We start from the raw sequence: 14,200 nt of genomic DNA, 5'->3' as shown, positions 1-14,200 counted from the left end.
TTAAAAAGAGTATGGTTACCAATGTAAGTTGGTTGTCCACCTTCATATTTCTCTTCAATCATCATCGGTGTCAACATTCACTCTTTGGAGCACATAAATCAATCAATTTCAGTCAAGCTAATACCAGTTCTTTTTCTGAGAATCCATCAACCTGTTTAGAGATCAGACTTGTAAATGTTTAGTATATGAACAAATTAATAATACACGAACCTATGCTTCAATACATGGAGAAATAACTATGACTAGCACAAGTAAAAATTTTAATGGGAAGAAAAGCTGTAAATGTATCAACTATCTCTTACTAGTTAACTTCTTCCAGTGTCGCAGCACCAAACGATTTTGAAAATATGGTTGAATTCTTGAGGTCATCAAGCTCTGCAACAGAGGATTAAATTAGCATGTTTTCAAATATTCAACCCTGAACAATTATGGTAATGATTGAATTGATACAATATATACAATTAGGCCCCATCAACAATAGTGTGTGGTCACTGAAATTCTTTATCAAAGAAGTATATAATCACAAATAATATTTAAATTTGAACAGTAATACTTAATTCATGGAAGAATTGTGTTACCACTTCAAATCAATACACACATAAAGATTAGCTACCTAAAAATAAAATAAAGGGATTAAACTAAAATTACCATGGGTTTGTAACCTTAACTAGAGTTGATCAAATTATTTTGTATAGTGACTAAAAAATTGACGCATGTAAGGCTAGGATAGGATGTTAATTTTAGAAAAATCTATTGAAGATCTTTAGGTTTTTTCTGTGGGAGAACTTCCTCTGTTTTTGTTAATATGAAAAAATAGCCTTCTGACCTCCTCTGTTTTTCATAATGTCCATATTCATGTGGTTCTCTGCCCTCTGATAATGGTGTTATGGTAGATCGTTGTTGAAGCTGGTACAAGGGAGTTAATTAATTATTTCACAAAAAAAAAAAAAAGGGAGTTAATTAATTAACTAAAGTTATATAATAAAGATTAGAGAGATATATATAAAATTAAATTAATGCGTATAAATAAAACAAGATATCATAAGAGACAAAGAGTAGGTAATACAAAATTATTTTAAAAATAATAACAATAATAATGTGTACGTACCTTATAATTAGAATTTAAAATCGAGGTGAGAGAGAAGATTGAGGTTGGTGGATTTTCAGATTTGGAATGTTTTGGATCTTATCCCAATCTTTACCGGTTTCTCTTTGGCATCTTTGGAATAAGATGGGACAATCCTCAATCTCCAGTGTTTCTAATCTGTGGAGGCTTTCTAGTGCTTGAGGGAGTGAATTCAAATTAGGACAGACTGAAATTCCGAGCTTTTCAAGACCATGGAAATTCCCTATCCATTCCGGGAAGAGTTTTGATATTGCAGCGCCAAATATGGAGTTGTCGGAGTGTGGTAAGATGTTGAAGACCGTCGGGGAGCTTGTCTAGTTTTGGTAGATAATCCAATCTCGGAAAGCGTAGGCTTTGAAGGCGTTCCCACTTGGTGTTATCATACTGGGTAATGTCAAGCTTCTTAATCCCAATGATACACAGAGTATTCAAACGGTAGAGGGGAGACAAGCTACTATCACTCTGAGGAGCATTGATTGTGTGTTGGAATGTGTCAAAGCTAGTATTATCCAACACTAGATAATCATCCAAATTCAAGTAGAGCGGCATGTAATACAACCTGGGGCAATCTTCAATGACCAATCTCCTAAGTCAGCCAAATGATGGCCATGATGATGATGATGAATCTTCAACGACCAATCTCCTAGTCAAGCTTCTTGTTGGCACTGATGATGGTGATGATGATGTAGGATGTTCTTCTTGGTACCATCCCTCTAAATTAGGCAATTCTGTAAGCCTAATTTCTTTCAGGGAATATTTTCCGGCAATACTAGTGTCATAGACGACGTCTTTGGAGATGATATACTTCAAATTAGTCATCTGGTCTAGTATTAATATCTCAAGAAATGGGAGCTGACTTAGGGGAGATAGATGCTGGCAATTACATTTCCTTAATGAAAACTTTTTCAACTTTATTGGAGAAGAAAGCCAATCAGAAAACTTGATAACCTCATACCCCACTAAAGCTAATTCTGAAATATTTAGGTGCGGCTCGTGGCATTCCAATTGCTTTTCAGCTGCTGCATTCCTTTTACTGGCATTATCCACCCCCAACATTAGCAATGAAATCCCAAGACAGTGTCAAGGATCTAAGTTCCCTTTTCTCCTTCAATATTTTGCAAGAATAATCATCTTCTGAATTTCCCAAATTTTTAATTTTAAGCTCTCCTCTCAAATTGTTTAGCTTCGCCAGTTCTTTTAGGGAACACGAATTCCAAATATTGCCCTCCTTATTATTCAACAACACAAATTCTGATAACTTCTCAAGCTGAGTTAGCTGACCAAGTCCACTCGGCATATGAGTCAAATTGTAGCACCAATCAATCTCAAGATGTTTGAGGTTGATTAGTTTCTTAATATCTCTGGGCAACTCTTTGAGTCCATAACATGAGGACAGCTTCAGCGTTATCAAACCATGAAGCGTTGTAATTGAATTGGGCAATGCCTTGATATCCGGATTTCCAAAAATATCCAGATATCTTAGATGCTTCAACTTACCAATAGAATCTGGCACAATTTCCATGACTGAATTATGCAAATACAATGCACGTAACAATTTACAATTTGAGGTAGTCTTGTGGTAGATTGGCTGACTTAGTCCCCCTTCAATTTCCCTGCGCAACTGATTGTTAGGAAAAACAGTTAATGCTCGAAGTCTTTTTGCTTGAAACGCTACTGAAGTTGGAATTTTTGATGATTCTAATTCAAAAGATACATATTGAATTGATCTTGCCGCTCCTGATACAAGAATTCCAAGCTCGTGCATAAGGCTTGGCACGATATAGTTCCTCCCAGTAGCTTTAAAGAAGGACCTGTACTCTAAATATTCAAAGTACTCATAGCCCACGTTTTCCACAGATTTTGATGGTGATGAATAAGAATAAATAAAACCTTGCGCCACCCAAAGATTTATTAAGGTTTCACGCTCAATTTCAAATCCTTTAGGGAATAATCTACAGTAGTAGAGAAAGCAACGTTTCAAAGGCAATGGAAGAATTTCATAACAACCAAGTTTTAGCACTACTAACGTATTAATATGTTGTCGAGGGATTTTTGAAAAATTTTCCAGGAAGCGGGAGAACCAATATTCTGCTTCTGCAGGATTATTATTATTATTCTCAGATTCCATATCCAACACCAACATTCTCCCAATTGTCCTTATGGCAAAAGGATTCCCTCAACACCCCTCAACAATGCTTTTTCCAATTTCCACAATTTTGGAATTATTCATTATTGCCTCGTCCCCTTCCTCCTGTCCATTATTCATAGAAACCACATTTTTAAATAGATTCCATGATTCTTCTGGATCTAATGATGATCTCTTATAAATATAGGGCTCCACTGCACTCACAAAATCTGCAACAGCTTCTATTGTCCTAGAAGTTACTATTATTTTACTCCCATTTGCACAATCGTCTAATAATTAAGATTTCAAAATTTGCAATATTTCACCGTTGCTATTACGTATATTACTGAGTACAAGGAGATTACGTTTTCCCTTAAGTACTTCACAAAGTTCCTTATGCAACCGATCCATCTCTATGTTCCCATAATAATATTTGTTAGTTGCAGATTTTAATATTCCTCCAATGACTCTTCTCTCATTCGAGCCGAAATAGACGTTAAACCAAATTCTCAAATCAAAATGATTTATGACCTTCTCATCATCAAACACTTCCCTAACAAGTGCACTTCTGTTGAGCCACAGGCTAAGAAACATGGCAAATATTGATACATTATTTTCTTCATTAATTTTGGGATCCAATAAACATTCTATGATTGCCATCTTTTCTCTGTCCTCATCGTCAAAAGGAGTGACATTAATTGTATTATTCTCCTTCAAATGGAATTTTCTGTCATCTCTAATCGAAACCAGTCTATCATGCACACTTTTGATTTTTTCATGACGAAAGCCAGCAAGTAGTAATTTATTCGAGGTTGAAGAGAAAGTAGTACATACCTTCTTTGTCACCTCCTTACTGTCGGCCATGATCCCATTTGCCGTTGAGCCTTGTAGGAGGAGAATTCATCCAACAAGTCATCAGCATTAACAACAGCATCTTCTAGCCTCTTCAGCTCACTGTCATGGACAGACTGCAGCTTCTTCTCTGCATCAACAACCAGTGCTTTGATGCTTGGAAGGGCTTTTGTGAGTTCTTCGAGCTCCTTATCTATTGCCCACAGCCATCCAATATTATTCACAGCTTCAGAGCTCAACCGCCTAATGATATTCTTGACAACGGTAGAGACGATCGGTTCTGCCATTGGTTGGTTGAACAGGTAGAAAGGAAATTAAGCTGAATGTAATGATAATGTTCAAAGAGAGAGAGAGATGGACATGATCTCCCTTTGCCAAATATATGCATGGAGCTAATTAGAAAGTTGCTTCAATCTTAAGTAACTATAATAAAGTAAAAGCTAGGAATATATTGCGTGCCATATAAACAAGAAAGTAACACTAACAAAGCTTTGATTGCCACAAAAGTAACGTATTCATTCCTTCCTGCTTTGCATTTCAGATATAACTCATTGATTCGAAAAGTAACAAAATCAAATATAAGGTATATGTTAATTATTTCTTTCTTTCTCTAGTTAGCTTTTCTTTGTCAAGCGCCAAAGAATTACTCTTGAAGTTTGATTTTTATGTTTTTACTAAAATCAGATCAAATATTTAATTTCTCTGTTTTACATTTCCTTCTGATTAAATAAAATTCCAACATCATATAACACTTGGTCCTTTGGTCCCTAGATCCGATTTCTTTGTGTTTCTAATTATTCGTAGGTGGGTGTAATTTTATAATTTTCACTTTACCGTGAATTGCCATCTTCTGATTATTTATTTTATTATTTTATTATTTTATTATTTTATTATTATTATTATTGTTATTGTTATTTTGATAAAGTCATCTTCTGATTATGAAACCAACACTCATTAAATCAATAAATAAGCGCAAGGGGAATTGATATAAACCACGTCTTGCTGATGAAGGCCGTGGGGAATTAATTTTAAAGAAAAAAAAAAGACTTATATGTATATATATATATATATATATATAAAGTTTATTCTTTCCTTCTATTTTTCCATCCCTTCAACCAAACATAAGCGCACATGTTTAGTATCAATTCTTAATCAAGCTTACAACCCTTACTTGACTTGATTGACAAATTAACAAGAATTAATCAAGGGTGTTTAGTTTATTATTCTAGCAGCCATCACTTTACATGAATGACAACAAACAAGAATAAAGAACCCTCCCTTAACAAAAATAAAGATCATTTTTTTAACTTTGATGTATTATTGAAGTTTGAGGTGGGGTAAATATTATGCCTCTTACATCCACAACTAAAACCAAAATTCATGAACAATACTAATTAACCGTTGGTTCTCCTTTACTGTTTTAAAGCAAAGGCTAAGATAACATTTTGTACGTGAACTTTGCATGCGTTTAAAAGTGTAAAATTGCTACATTAAAGATTTTGATCAACAGATTTTACTGAAGATGACAAACTGATTTTCTACCTTATTCCTTTTTTTTTCTTTTTTTTTGAATGTTTCATTATTAATTGTTTGACAGTACTTTTTCATATTATTTTTTTGGGCAATAGTATTTATGAAATTAAGTTTTTTTTTTTTTTTTTTTTAAATCTTCGTGTACATACATATAAGATTTATTCATTCATTCCATTTTTTTTAATCTCTTCTCTCAAACAAAAATCAACTGTACGTGCAGATTTAGAATCTATATATTCTTGCAACCCTTTCTTGACTTGGCGTGCAAACAAGAATTACGCAAGCATGTTTGATTTTTTTTTTTTTTTTTGCGTGTTTAGTTTATTATTATTGTAAACCTCACTTTACATGAATGAAAAGTGTACGTTTAGTAAATTATTCTTGCAACCCTCATTCATATATATATATATATATATGTAACATAAATTGCCTTTTGCCACCCTCATTTTACATGAATGATCACAAACAAGAATAAAGTGTAGGATTAGTAAATTCTTTTTGTAACACTCATATTCATATGGATATGGCATAAATTACTTATAATTGCTACCCTTCTTTCACATGGATTGTGACATAAATTTTTCTAGCAATCCTCACTTCACATGCACGACAAACAAGAATTAATCAACCTTCTGTCAATTCTTCTTGCAACCCTACTTTACATGGATGAAAACACATGAAGTGAGTGTGTTGATAGATGAATTATTCTTGCATCCCTCCCTTTACAGGAATATGACATAAATCATTCTTGTAGTGTAACACCCCGTCCCAAATCACACCGGAATCCGTGCACGTTGACCGAGGTTAACCGTTGATCGAGGTTGACCATTGACCGAGCGGGTCAAAAGTTGACTTTTTGTCCCAGTTGGAATTTCTAGTTGACCAGGGTACTGTGGCAAAGTGCATGATGCCCCGAGTTCGTAAACTAGTAGCACGTCAAAAACGAAGTTACGGTTTGAAAGTTATGGGCAAAACAAGTTGAGGTGCAAATAGTCCAAAAGGTGCTGGGAGTTGACTTTTTCTCATTGTGTAATTTTGTTTTGACTCTTGTATGGTTGTAAAGTACTCGTCGATACGAGTTCATAGACTAGCGGCACGCTTAAATCGGACATTTGGTTAAAAAGTTATGGACGTTTGAAATTCGCCGGATACCGTAATATTTTATTATATCTGGCTTAAGTGCACAGTAACACCACGTGTCATCACCTGATTGGTCCACATGGATGAACAGTGTCACCACGGTGGCTTTTATTTGACAAAAATCTCGGGGAGGAGAGAGAAAGAGAGAGAGAGAGAGAGAAACCGACCGGCCGTCGGATTCCGACAAATTTTCAGGCCGATTCACGTTACATGTGCCGGCCAGACAGAAGCCTCTCCCCATTTCTGGCCAAACCCCAAAATCTCACGGCCGTTGGTCGCCGAACGCGCCCGGATCGAGGAGGCGAAGCTCGGCGGTGATTTTTCCCTCCATCGCCGGCCACTGCCGTTTGCCCAGTTTCCGGCCATTTTCAGGCCACAAGCGCCAGTCACCCCTCACCACCTCCTCAAGTCTGGCCTACCCACCAAATTTCACGGCCACCGGACCTCCGACGCGCAGAGATCAGAGCGTTTTCCGGCGAGGGGCCAAAATCTTCAAACCCCGATTTCTTCTCCGTCCGGCCTCCGTTTGCCTCACCGCCGGTCCCGTTGGAATCCTCTCCCCTCGATCTACAAAACCACCAAAAATCTCAGCCGACGGCCACCGCACGCGCCGCCGCCGGCGATGATTGCCGGTGACCGCGGTGGCTCGCCGGAAGTTACTGTTCCGGTGAGTACCCAGTCGCACCGCCGGTCCTTGTCCACTGTTTCCGACCCCCTGAATCCAAATCCGGCATCCTTTTCCACCAATTCGTGATGGTTTCAGAGAATTGAGGGGTCAAATCCCAAAAGCTTTCCGGCGAGATTCCGGCCACCTCGGGTCCGATCACCGAAAAGTAAGACCGAATCCGTGATCCTCATCACTCAAGCTTTGATTCGGTATATAACTCGTAACTTTTAGATGTCGTTTGTATTCGCTCCCCGGGTACCCATTTGGGAATTATCCGATTAAAATATTAATATATTTGGTTGGTATACTGTGGATGTTTTAGGTGCGCATACGAGTAGTGGAGTTGATCCTGCGGAGGATCTTAGCTGATTTACGCGCTTAAGATGAGTGACCCACCTTTAAAAATATTTTGGGCAATTAATTATGTTTAATTGGCGTTTAATTGGTATTTAAATTATGCTCATGTGGTACAATTTAATTATGATTTTATTGTGATTTAAATTATTTATTATGCATGAGCAAAGTATATTTCAGTAATAATCGTACGTGGTTTAAGTATTATTTTTCGGGCATAATTGGGTTAAATATTTTATGAAAATATTTGTTTAAATTGGTGGTTTAATTTTATAAATTATGCCCGCGGTACTTTAATTGTGAACCTCGTACTACGAGAAAATTATGGTTTTATTTGTTATCAATGTTTTCGTACCGGGTTGTTAAACAAAAATATGTGAGATGGTAAGTGTGAAATTTTGATATATTTCCCACGGTAATTTTGGAAAACGGTACAGTTGGTTTAATAATTATTTTAGACGCATTCATATAGTATTGGTGTTTTGGTATATGTATATGTGGTTCAGCGCGCAAGTATTATTATGTCTCCCGTGAGTTGCCATTGGACCGTGGGCAGACAAGTTTGTTATTGGCCACAGCCGCCCCCCTCCTTGGCCAGGATGATGGTTTCAGCAGCGGTACTGTCGGGATGTCGAAGTGCCGTTTGCAAGTTTCTCTCTTTAATCTCCCCGCCAGTCGGTGCTCGGGACGCTGGGTATCGAAGGGCACCACTGGTATATGGTGTAGTGCGTCAAGTGTAATTTTCAGATAAAGTTTCAAACCCCAAAGGTGTTCAAAAATTATTTATTATAATTTATTACATTTTAATTATATATTGGGGCATTTAATTATTTATTGTTTATCAAATGTTTGATCCCTTGGTTTTCGGGAAGTACGAATATCGGGTTTTGTGAAATCGTTTTAAAAAGGGAACATTTCTAACGGAGTAATTGGTGAGAGTTTTGAGGGAAAATTATTATTTCCAACTATTATTATTATTTATTTATTAATTGTTGGTATTAATTAAATTCCCTTATTGGTTATATTATTATTATTATTAAAAGTGTTCAGTAGCTAGGGTCACTCATTGAGACGATTAGCATCTCACGTTTTTAAGTTCCGTTCCCTTACGTGCAAGGGGTGATAGACGTTCTTCCGGGGCGAACCAGTTCTCCGCCGCTATCGTGTTTCAAGAAGTACTTTTGTACTCATTCCTTTCAGTTGTATTATTTCTTTCATCTTTGTTGTATTTCTGTTGAATAACACTTCATAAAGCTCTGTATACTATTTAGACACTTATGTTTTATCTATGCACTGGTTTACCGTTATTGTTGTGAAGTGCTGTAAATTTGTGGAATCAATTTGTAGTTTTGGGAGAGGAATAAAGGGATGAGTATAGAAGTGTGTTTTCAGTGCAGGTGATTTTTGATAAGTCCTACCCTTAGGGGAGGTACTGCCGGATTTTCCGTTGGAAGGTTCGGTGGTATTTTCCTGGGATCAGGGCTTGTCTAGGGTTCCGGGAGGAATTCTGAACGGGTCCCGACATGTAGCCTTCATTTATTATTTTGACCAAAACTTTTATTTATTATTGACAAGTGAAATTAGTTCAGCACTATGCCTCTCACGCACACCAAATCATAGAGTACGTTCCCGTTTATATGAGAAATCCAGTCCCATTAGGGTCATTTAGTCATCTTAAATTTCTATCTAAAATATGATGAAAAATATTATTAAAAAAAGGGACAAAATTAGCTGTTCAAATGGGTTGGGAAATGATTACCAAAAAAACCAAAACCAAAATTCAAAAGGCAAAAAAGTATCCTGATTAACAGTATTAATTAGGAGGGTTCTCATTTAAAAAAGCATTAGCTAAGAAAACAATAATTTTGTACATAGATTGGCATGTTGAATAAGTATAAAATTGTTACATATTGAGGATTTTGATCAACAGATTTAACTGAGGATGACAAAATGAATTTCTATCTTATTCCTATGTCTTTTTTTTTGGGGATATTTTATTATTAATTAAATGACTTTTTTTTTCCCCAACCCAAACCAAAAAAAAAAAAAAAAAAAAAGAAAAAAAAGAAAAAAGAAAAAGAAAGCTAACTATCTAGAGAAAAGGTAACTTAAGATAATAGAGCTAACTATCTAATGACTTCAGCACACATTAGTTAATTGATAAAACAGACGTAGAACATCTAACCGAAGATGACGGATTTTCTATCTCATCCCAACCCCCCCACCCCACTCTTTGTTTTGGATGTTATATTATTAATTGTGTGACACTTTTTTTTTTTTTTTGGCAATAGTATGACATTAATTGCATACTGGTAGGAGCTAATTATATGATTAGCTCATAGCACATTAATTTTAGAAAAGAGAATTAAAATATTTTTTCTAATTACTCTTGAAGAATTACTCTTGAAGTTGGATATCTTGTTTTATAAAATCAGATCAGATATTTAATTTCTCTGTTTTTACATTTCCTTTTAATTAAATAAAATTCCAACATCATTAAGTATATAACAGACTTTTGGTCCTTTGATCCAAGATCCAATTTCTTTGCATTCTTAATTGTTCGTATATAGATGTAATTTTATAATTTTCACTTTATTGTGAATTGTCATCTGATTATTTATAATTATTATTATTTTTGGATAAATTCATGTTATGATTGTGAAATATACACACGTTATATCAATAGATAAGCACAAGGGGAATTGATATAAGCCACGTATTGCTGATGAAGCCCGCGGGCAATTAATAAAAATAAATAAATAAATAAAAATAAATCCTTACACATATATATATATATAGGATTTATTCTTTCCTTTCATATTTCTATCCCTTAAAAAAAGAAAAAAAACATATATATATGTATATATAGAATTTATTCTTTCCTTCCATTTTCCATCCCTTCTACAAAACAAAAATTAAATGTACATGTTTAGTATCTACTCTTGCAACCTTACTTGAGTTGGACAACAAAACAAGAATTAATCAAGCGTGTTTTGTTTAATTGTTCTCTGCTGTAATTACCTTCACATACTATTAATGAGTGAGGTAGGCTCAATGTTATGCCCCTTACATCCATATCTAATACCAAATTTTAAAAGGAGCAAAATATCTCTATGAACTGCACTAATTAACAGTTATTTCTCATTTACATTTTAGAACCAATATTAGGCTAAAAAAACATTTCGTACATAGATTTGCAAGCTGAAAAGTGTAAAATTGTTGTACTAAGGATTTTAATCATCAACAGATTTTACCGAATATGAAAAACTGATATTCTATGGCCGTTTCAACCATTTTTGATACCCTAGGCAAAAGATGATACTTGAGGCCTTTATTAAATAGCTTTTGCCCAAAAAAAGATTATTAAATTTATAAAAAAATATATATATAATTTCCTTGCTTCTCAATATGAAAAGTTACTAATCAAACGTCTGTATCAAGTTTTGAAAACAATTTTTTTTTTCCGATCAGTTGATAAAATTACTAAATTGTTTAATCTTCTCTTTGCATCTTTTTGGGATTTAATAAATTCATCTACTTTTCATTTTTTTCGTATGTTTTTCATATTCAAATTCATATTTTTCTGCTAGACAAATGTTTAAGAAAAATAAGGAATAAGAAAACCTGATTTATGCCATGTAATTGCAATTTGGTGATACTTCAAAGTTTTACACTATTATATGCATGAAGATAGTAAAAAAAGAAACAAATATTAATATAATTTAAACAATAACTTTTATTTTGATTAAAGAGTATCTAAAAGATGAATTGGTCCCAATTAATTAAAAACAAATGAAACTATACGATAACTTCTAATCAATTTAGTTGAATAAATATATAAAAATAAAAAAAAATAAAACACACACTAGAGAGGCTCAAAATGTTAGTTTTCTATGAATAAAAGAATTAGTAATTAACTATAATAATGAATTCATGAAAAACAAAAAAGATAAATATTATAAGACTGAACCATATAAATTCATTAAAATGAATAATAATCAATAAGCTTACCTTTTTATTGTTACTTTTTATTGTGGGGCCTTTGAATCGAAATTGTAATTATATAATTTAAGTATCAAAATTAAACAAATATGAAAAAATGACTGAATTAGAAGAGAAGAAAGTGAATAAGCTAGATAAAGGGGAAAAGAAAAAAAAGGTATAAACAAGGAGTATTAAACATGTTTCTGTATTCTTCTTTTTCTTTTTACCATTAAAATATAACCAATTGTAGTTTTATCAAAAAGTAATCAATTGTGAAAACCAAAAAGTTGATTGGACTTGATTAGATTTATTTTTCCAAAAATAAAATAATTAGAGATAATATAGCAACAACTGAGGAATTAGAGATAAACTAGAATTTAAGAAATTCAAAATGTTAATGTTTCCAAAAGCAAAAAATTAAAAAAAAAAAGATTATTCTATTTTATTTAATAAATACATAACGAAATTATATATGGGCTTGCATAGAAAAAAAAAAAAAATTTGGATCTTCATTTTGTGGGGAACTTAGCCTAATTTTCACATGAGTTAATAACAGTTCTGTTTCAGCGATTTCAACACCTGTTTAGAGATCAGACCTGCATGTACTTAGTATTAGAACAAATTAATTAATACAAAAACTTAAGCTTAAGAATCATGAAGAAATTATTCGCAGAATGAAACTGTTAGTGGGAATAATATAAGTAAATGTATAACTAGATCTTACTGGTTGATTGTTCCACTTTTGCAGTGCCAAACAACTATGAAAATATAGTTGAATTCTTTAGGTCATCAACTTTGATTAATTCTACACAACAGGTTCTGCAAACAGAGGATTAAATTAGAATTTATTCAAATATGCAATCCCCTGAACAATTATGGTAGTGATTGAATTCATACAACTAATATAATTAGGCCCTCATTAACAAAAGTGTGCGGTCATTGAAATTCTTTATCAAAAAAATTGATTAATGAAACAACTTGTGTAAAGAAATACACAGTGAAAATGCAGGCAGCTAAGAGATTCAGCCAAGTATATAAAGTATAGAGCTAATAAGAGATAAATTTTACTAAAGGCATAAAAATTTTCAAAACAAGTAGGAATTTTTACCAAATTAGGCTCCTTTTACTTTGACATATTTGTAATAAGATGCCACAATCCTGTCCAATGTTACCAAATTAGGCTATATGCACTCTTCAGAAGTGATATAAGAGAATGGTTGTAAGTCGAATCTTTTTTAGGCTCGTTATGCGTGGAGAGCTGAAAGAAAAGTAGAATTTGGAATACATGAGCTCCTCATTTGCATGGAACATCAGGAAAAAAGTATAGCAAATCTAATTTATGACCTTAAAAGAGTATGGTTACCAATGCAAGTTGGTTGTCCACCTTCCTATTTCTCTTCAATCATCATCAGTGTCAGCATTCATTCTTTGGTGCACAAAAATCAATCATGTTCATTCGAGCTAATAACAGTTCGTGTTCTGAGAATTCATCAACCTGTTTAGAGGTCAGACTTGTAAATGCTTAGTATATGAACAAATTAATAATACACGAACTTATGCTTCAATGCGTGAAGAAATCACTATCACTAGCACAAGGAAAATTTTAATGGGAAGAAAAGCTGTAAATGTATAACTATATCTTACAATTTAACTTCTTCCACTGTTGCAGCACCAAATGATTTTGAAAATATGGTTGAATTCTTGAGGTCATCAATCTCTGCAACAGGGGATTAAATTAGCATGTTTTCAAATCTGCAAACCCCTGAACAATTATAGTAATGATAGAGTTGATACAATATATACAATTAGGCCCTCATCAACAAAAGTGCGTGGTCACTGAAATTCTTTATCAAAGAAGCATATAATCACAAATAATATTTAAATTTTAACAGTAATACTTAATTCATGTAAGAATTGTGTTACCGCTTCAAATCAATACACTCATGAAGATTGGCAACCTAAAAATAAAATAAGGGGACTAAACTAACATTACCATGGGTTTGTAACCTTAAGTAGAGTTGGTCAATTTTTTGTGTATAGTGACCAAGAAATTGACACATGTAAGGCTAGTAAAGGATGTTAATTTTAGAAAAATCTATTTCAGATCTTGTGGTTTTTCTGTGGGACAACTTCCTCTGTTTTTGTCAATATGAAAAAATAGCTTTCTCACCTCCTCTGTTTTTCTTAATGTCCATCTTCATGTGGATCTCTGCCCTTTGGTAATGGTGTTATGGTAGATCGTTGTTGAAGCTGGTACAAAAAAGAGACAAATTAATTAACTAGAGTTATACAATAAAAATTAGAGAGATATATAAAATTAAATTAATGCTTATAAATAAAACAAGAAATTATAAGAGAGAAAGAGTCGGTAATACAAAATTTAAAAAAAAAAAATGTGTACGTACCTTATAATTAGAAT

At 33.6% G+C, this 14,200-nt stretch overlaps 1 protein-coding gene across 1 annotated transcript; it reads right to left on the bottom strand.

Moving 5' to 3' along the window:
• Positions 1-2,165: 2,165 nt before the first annotated feature.
• Positions 2,166-3,269, bottom strand: LOC132800528 (putative disease resistance protein RGA3). Its single transcript, XM_060814453.1, has one exon. It carries the CDS (start codon positions 3,267-3,269, stop codon positions 2,166-2,168), a length of 1,104 nt encoding a protein of 367 aa, XP_060670436.1.
• Positions 3,270-14,200: the final 10,931 nt, after the last annotated feature.

This window comes from Ziziphus jujuba, chromosome 2 (assembly GCF_031755915.1).
Source record: "Ziziphus jujuba cultivar Dongzao chromosome 2, ASM3175591v1".
Taxonomy (NCBI): domain Eukaryota; kingdom Viridiplantae; phylum Streptophyta; class Magnoliopsida; order Rosales; family Rhamnaceae; genus Ziziphus; species Ziziphus jujuba.
The sequence above is the reverse complement of the archived record's forward strand: the minus strand, read 5'-3'. Positions and strand labels throughout refer to the sequence as shown.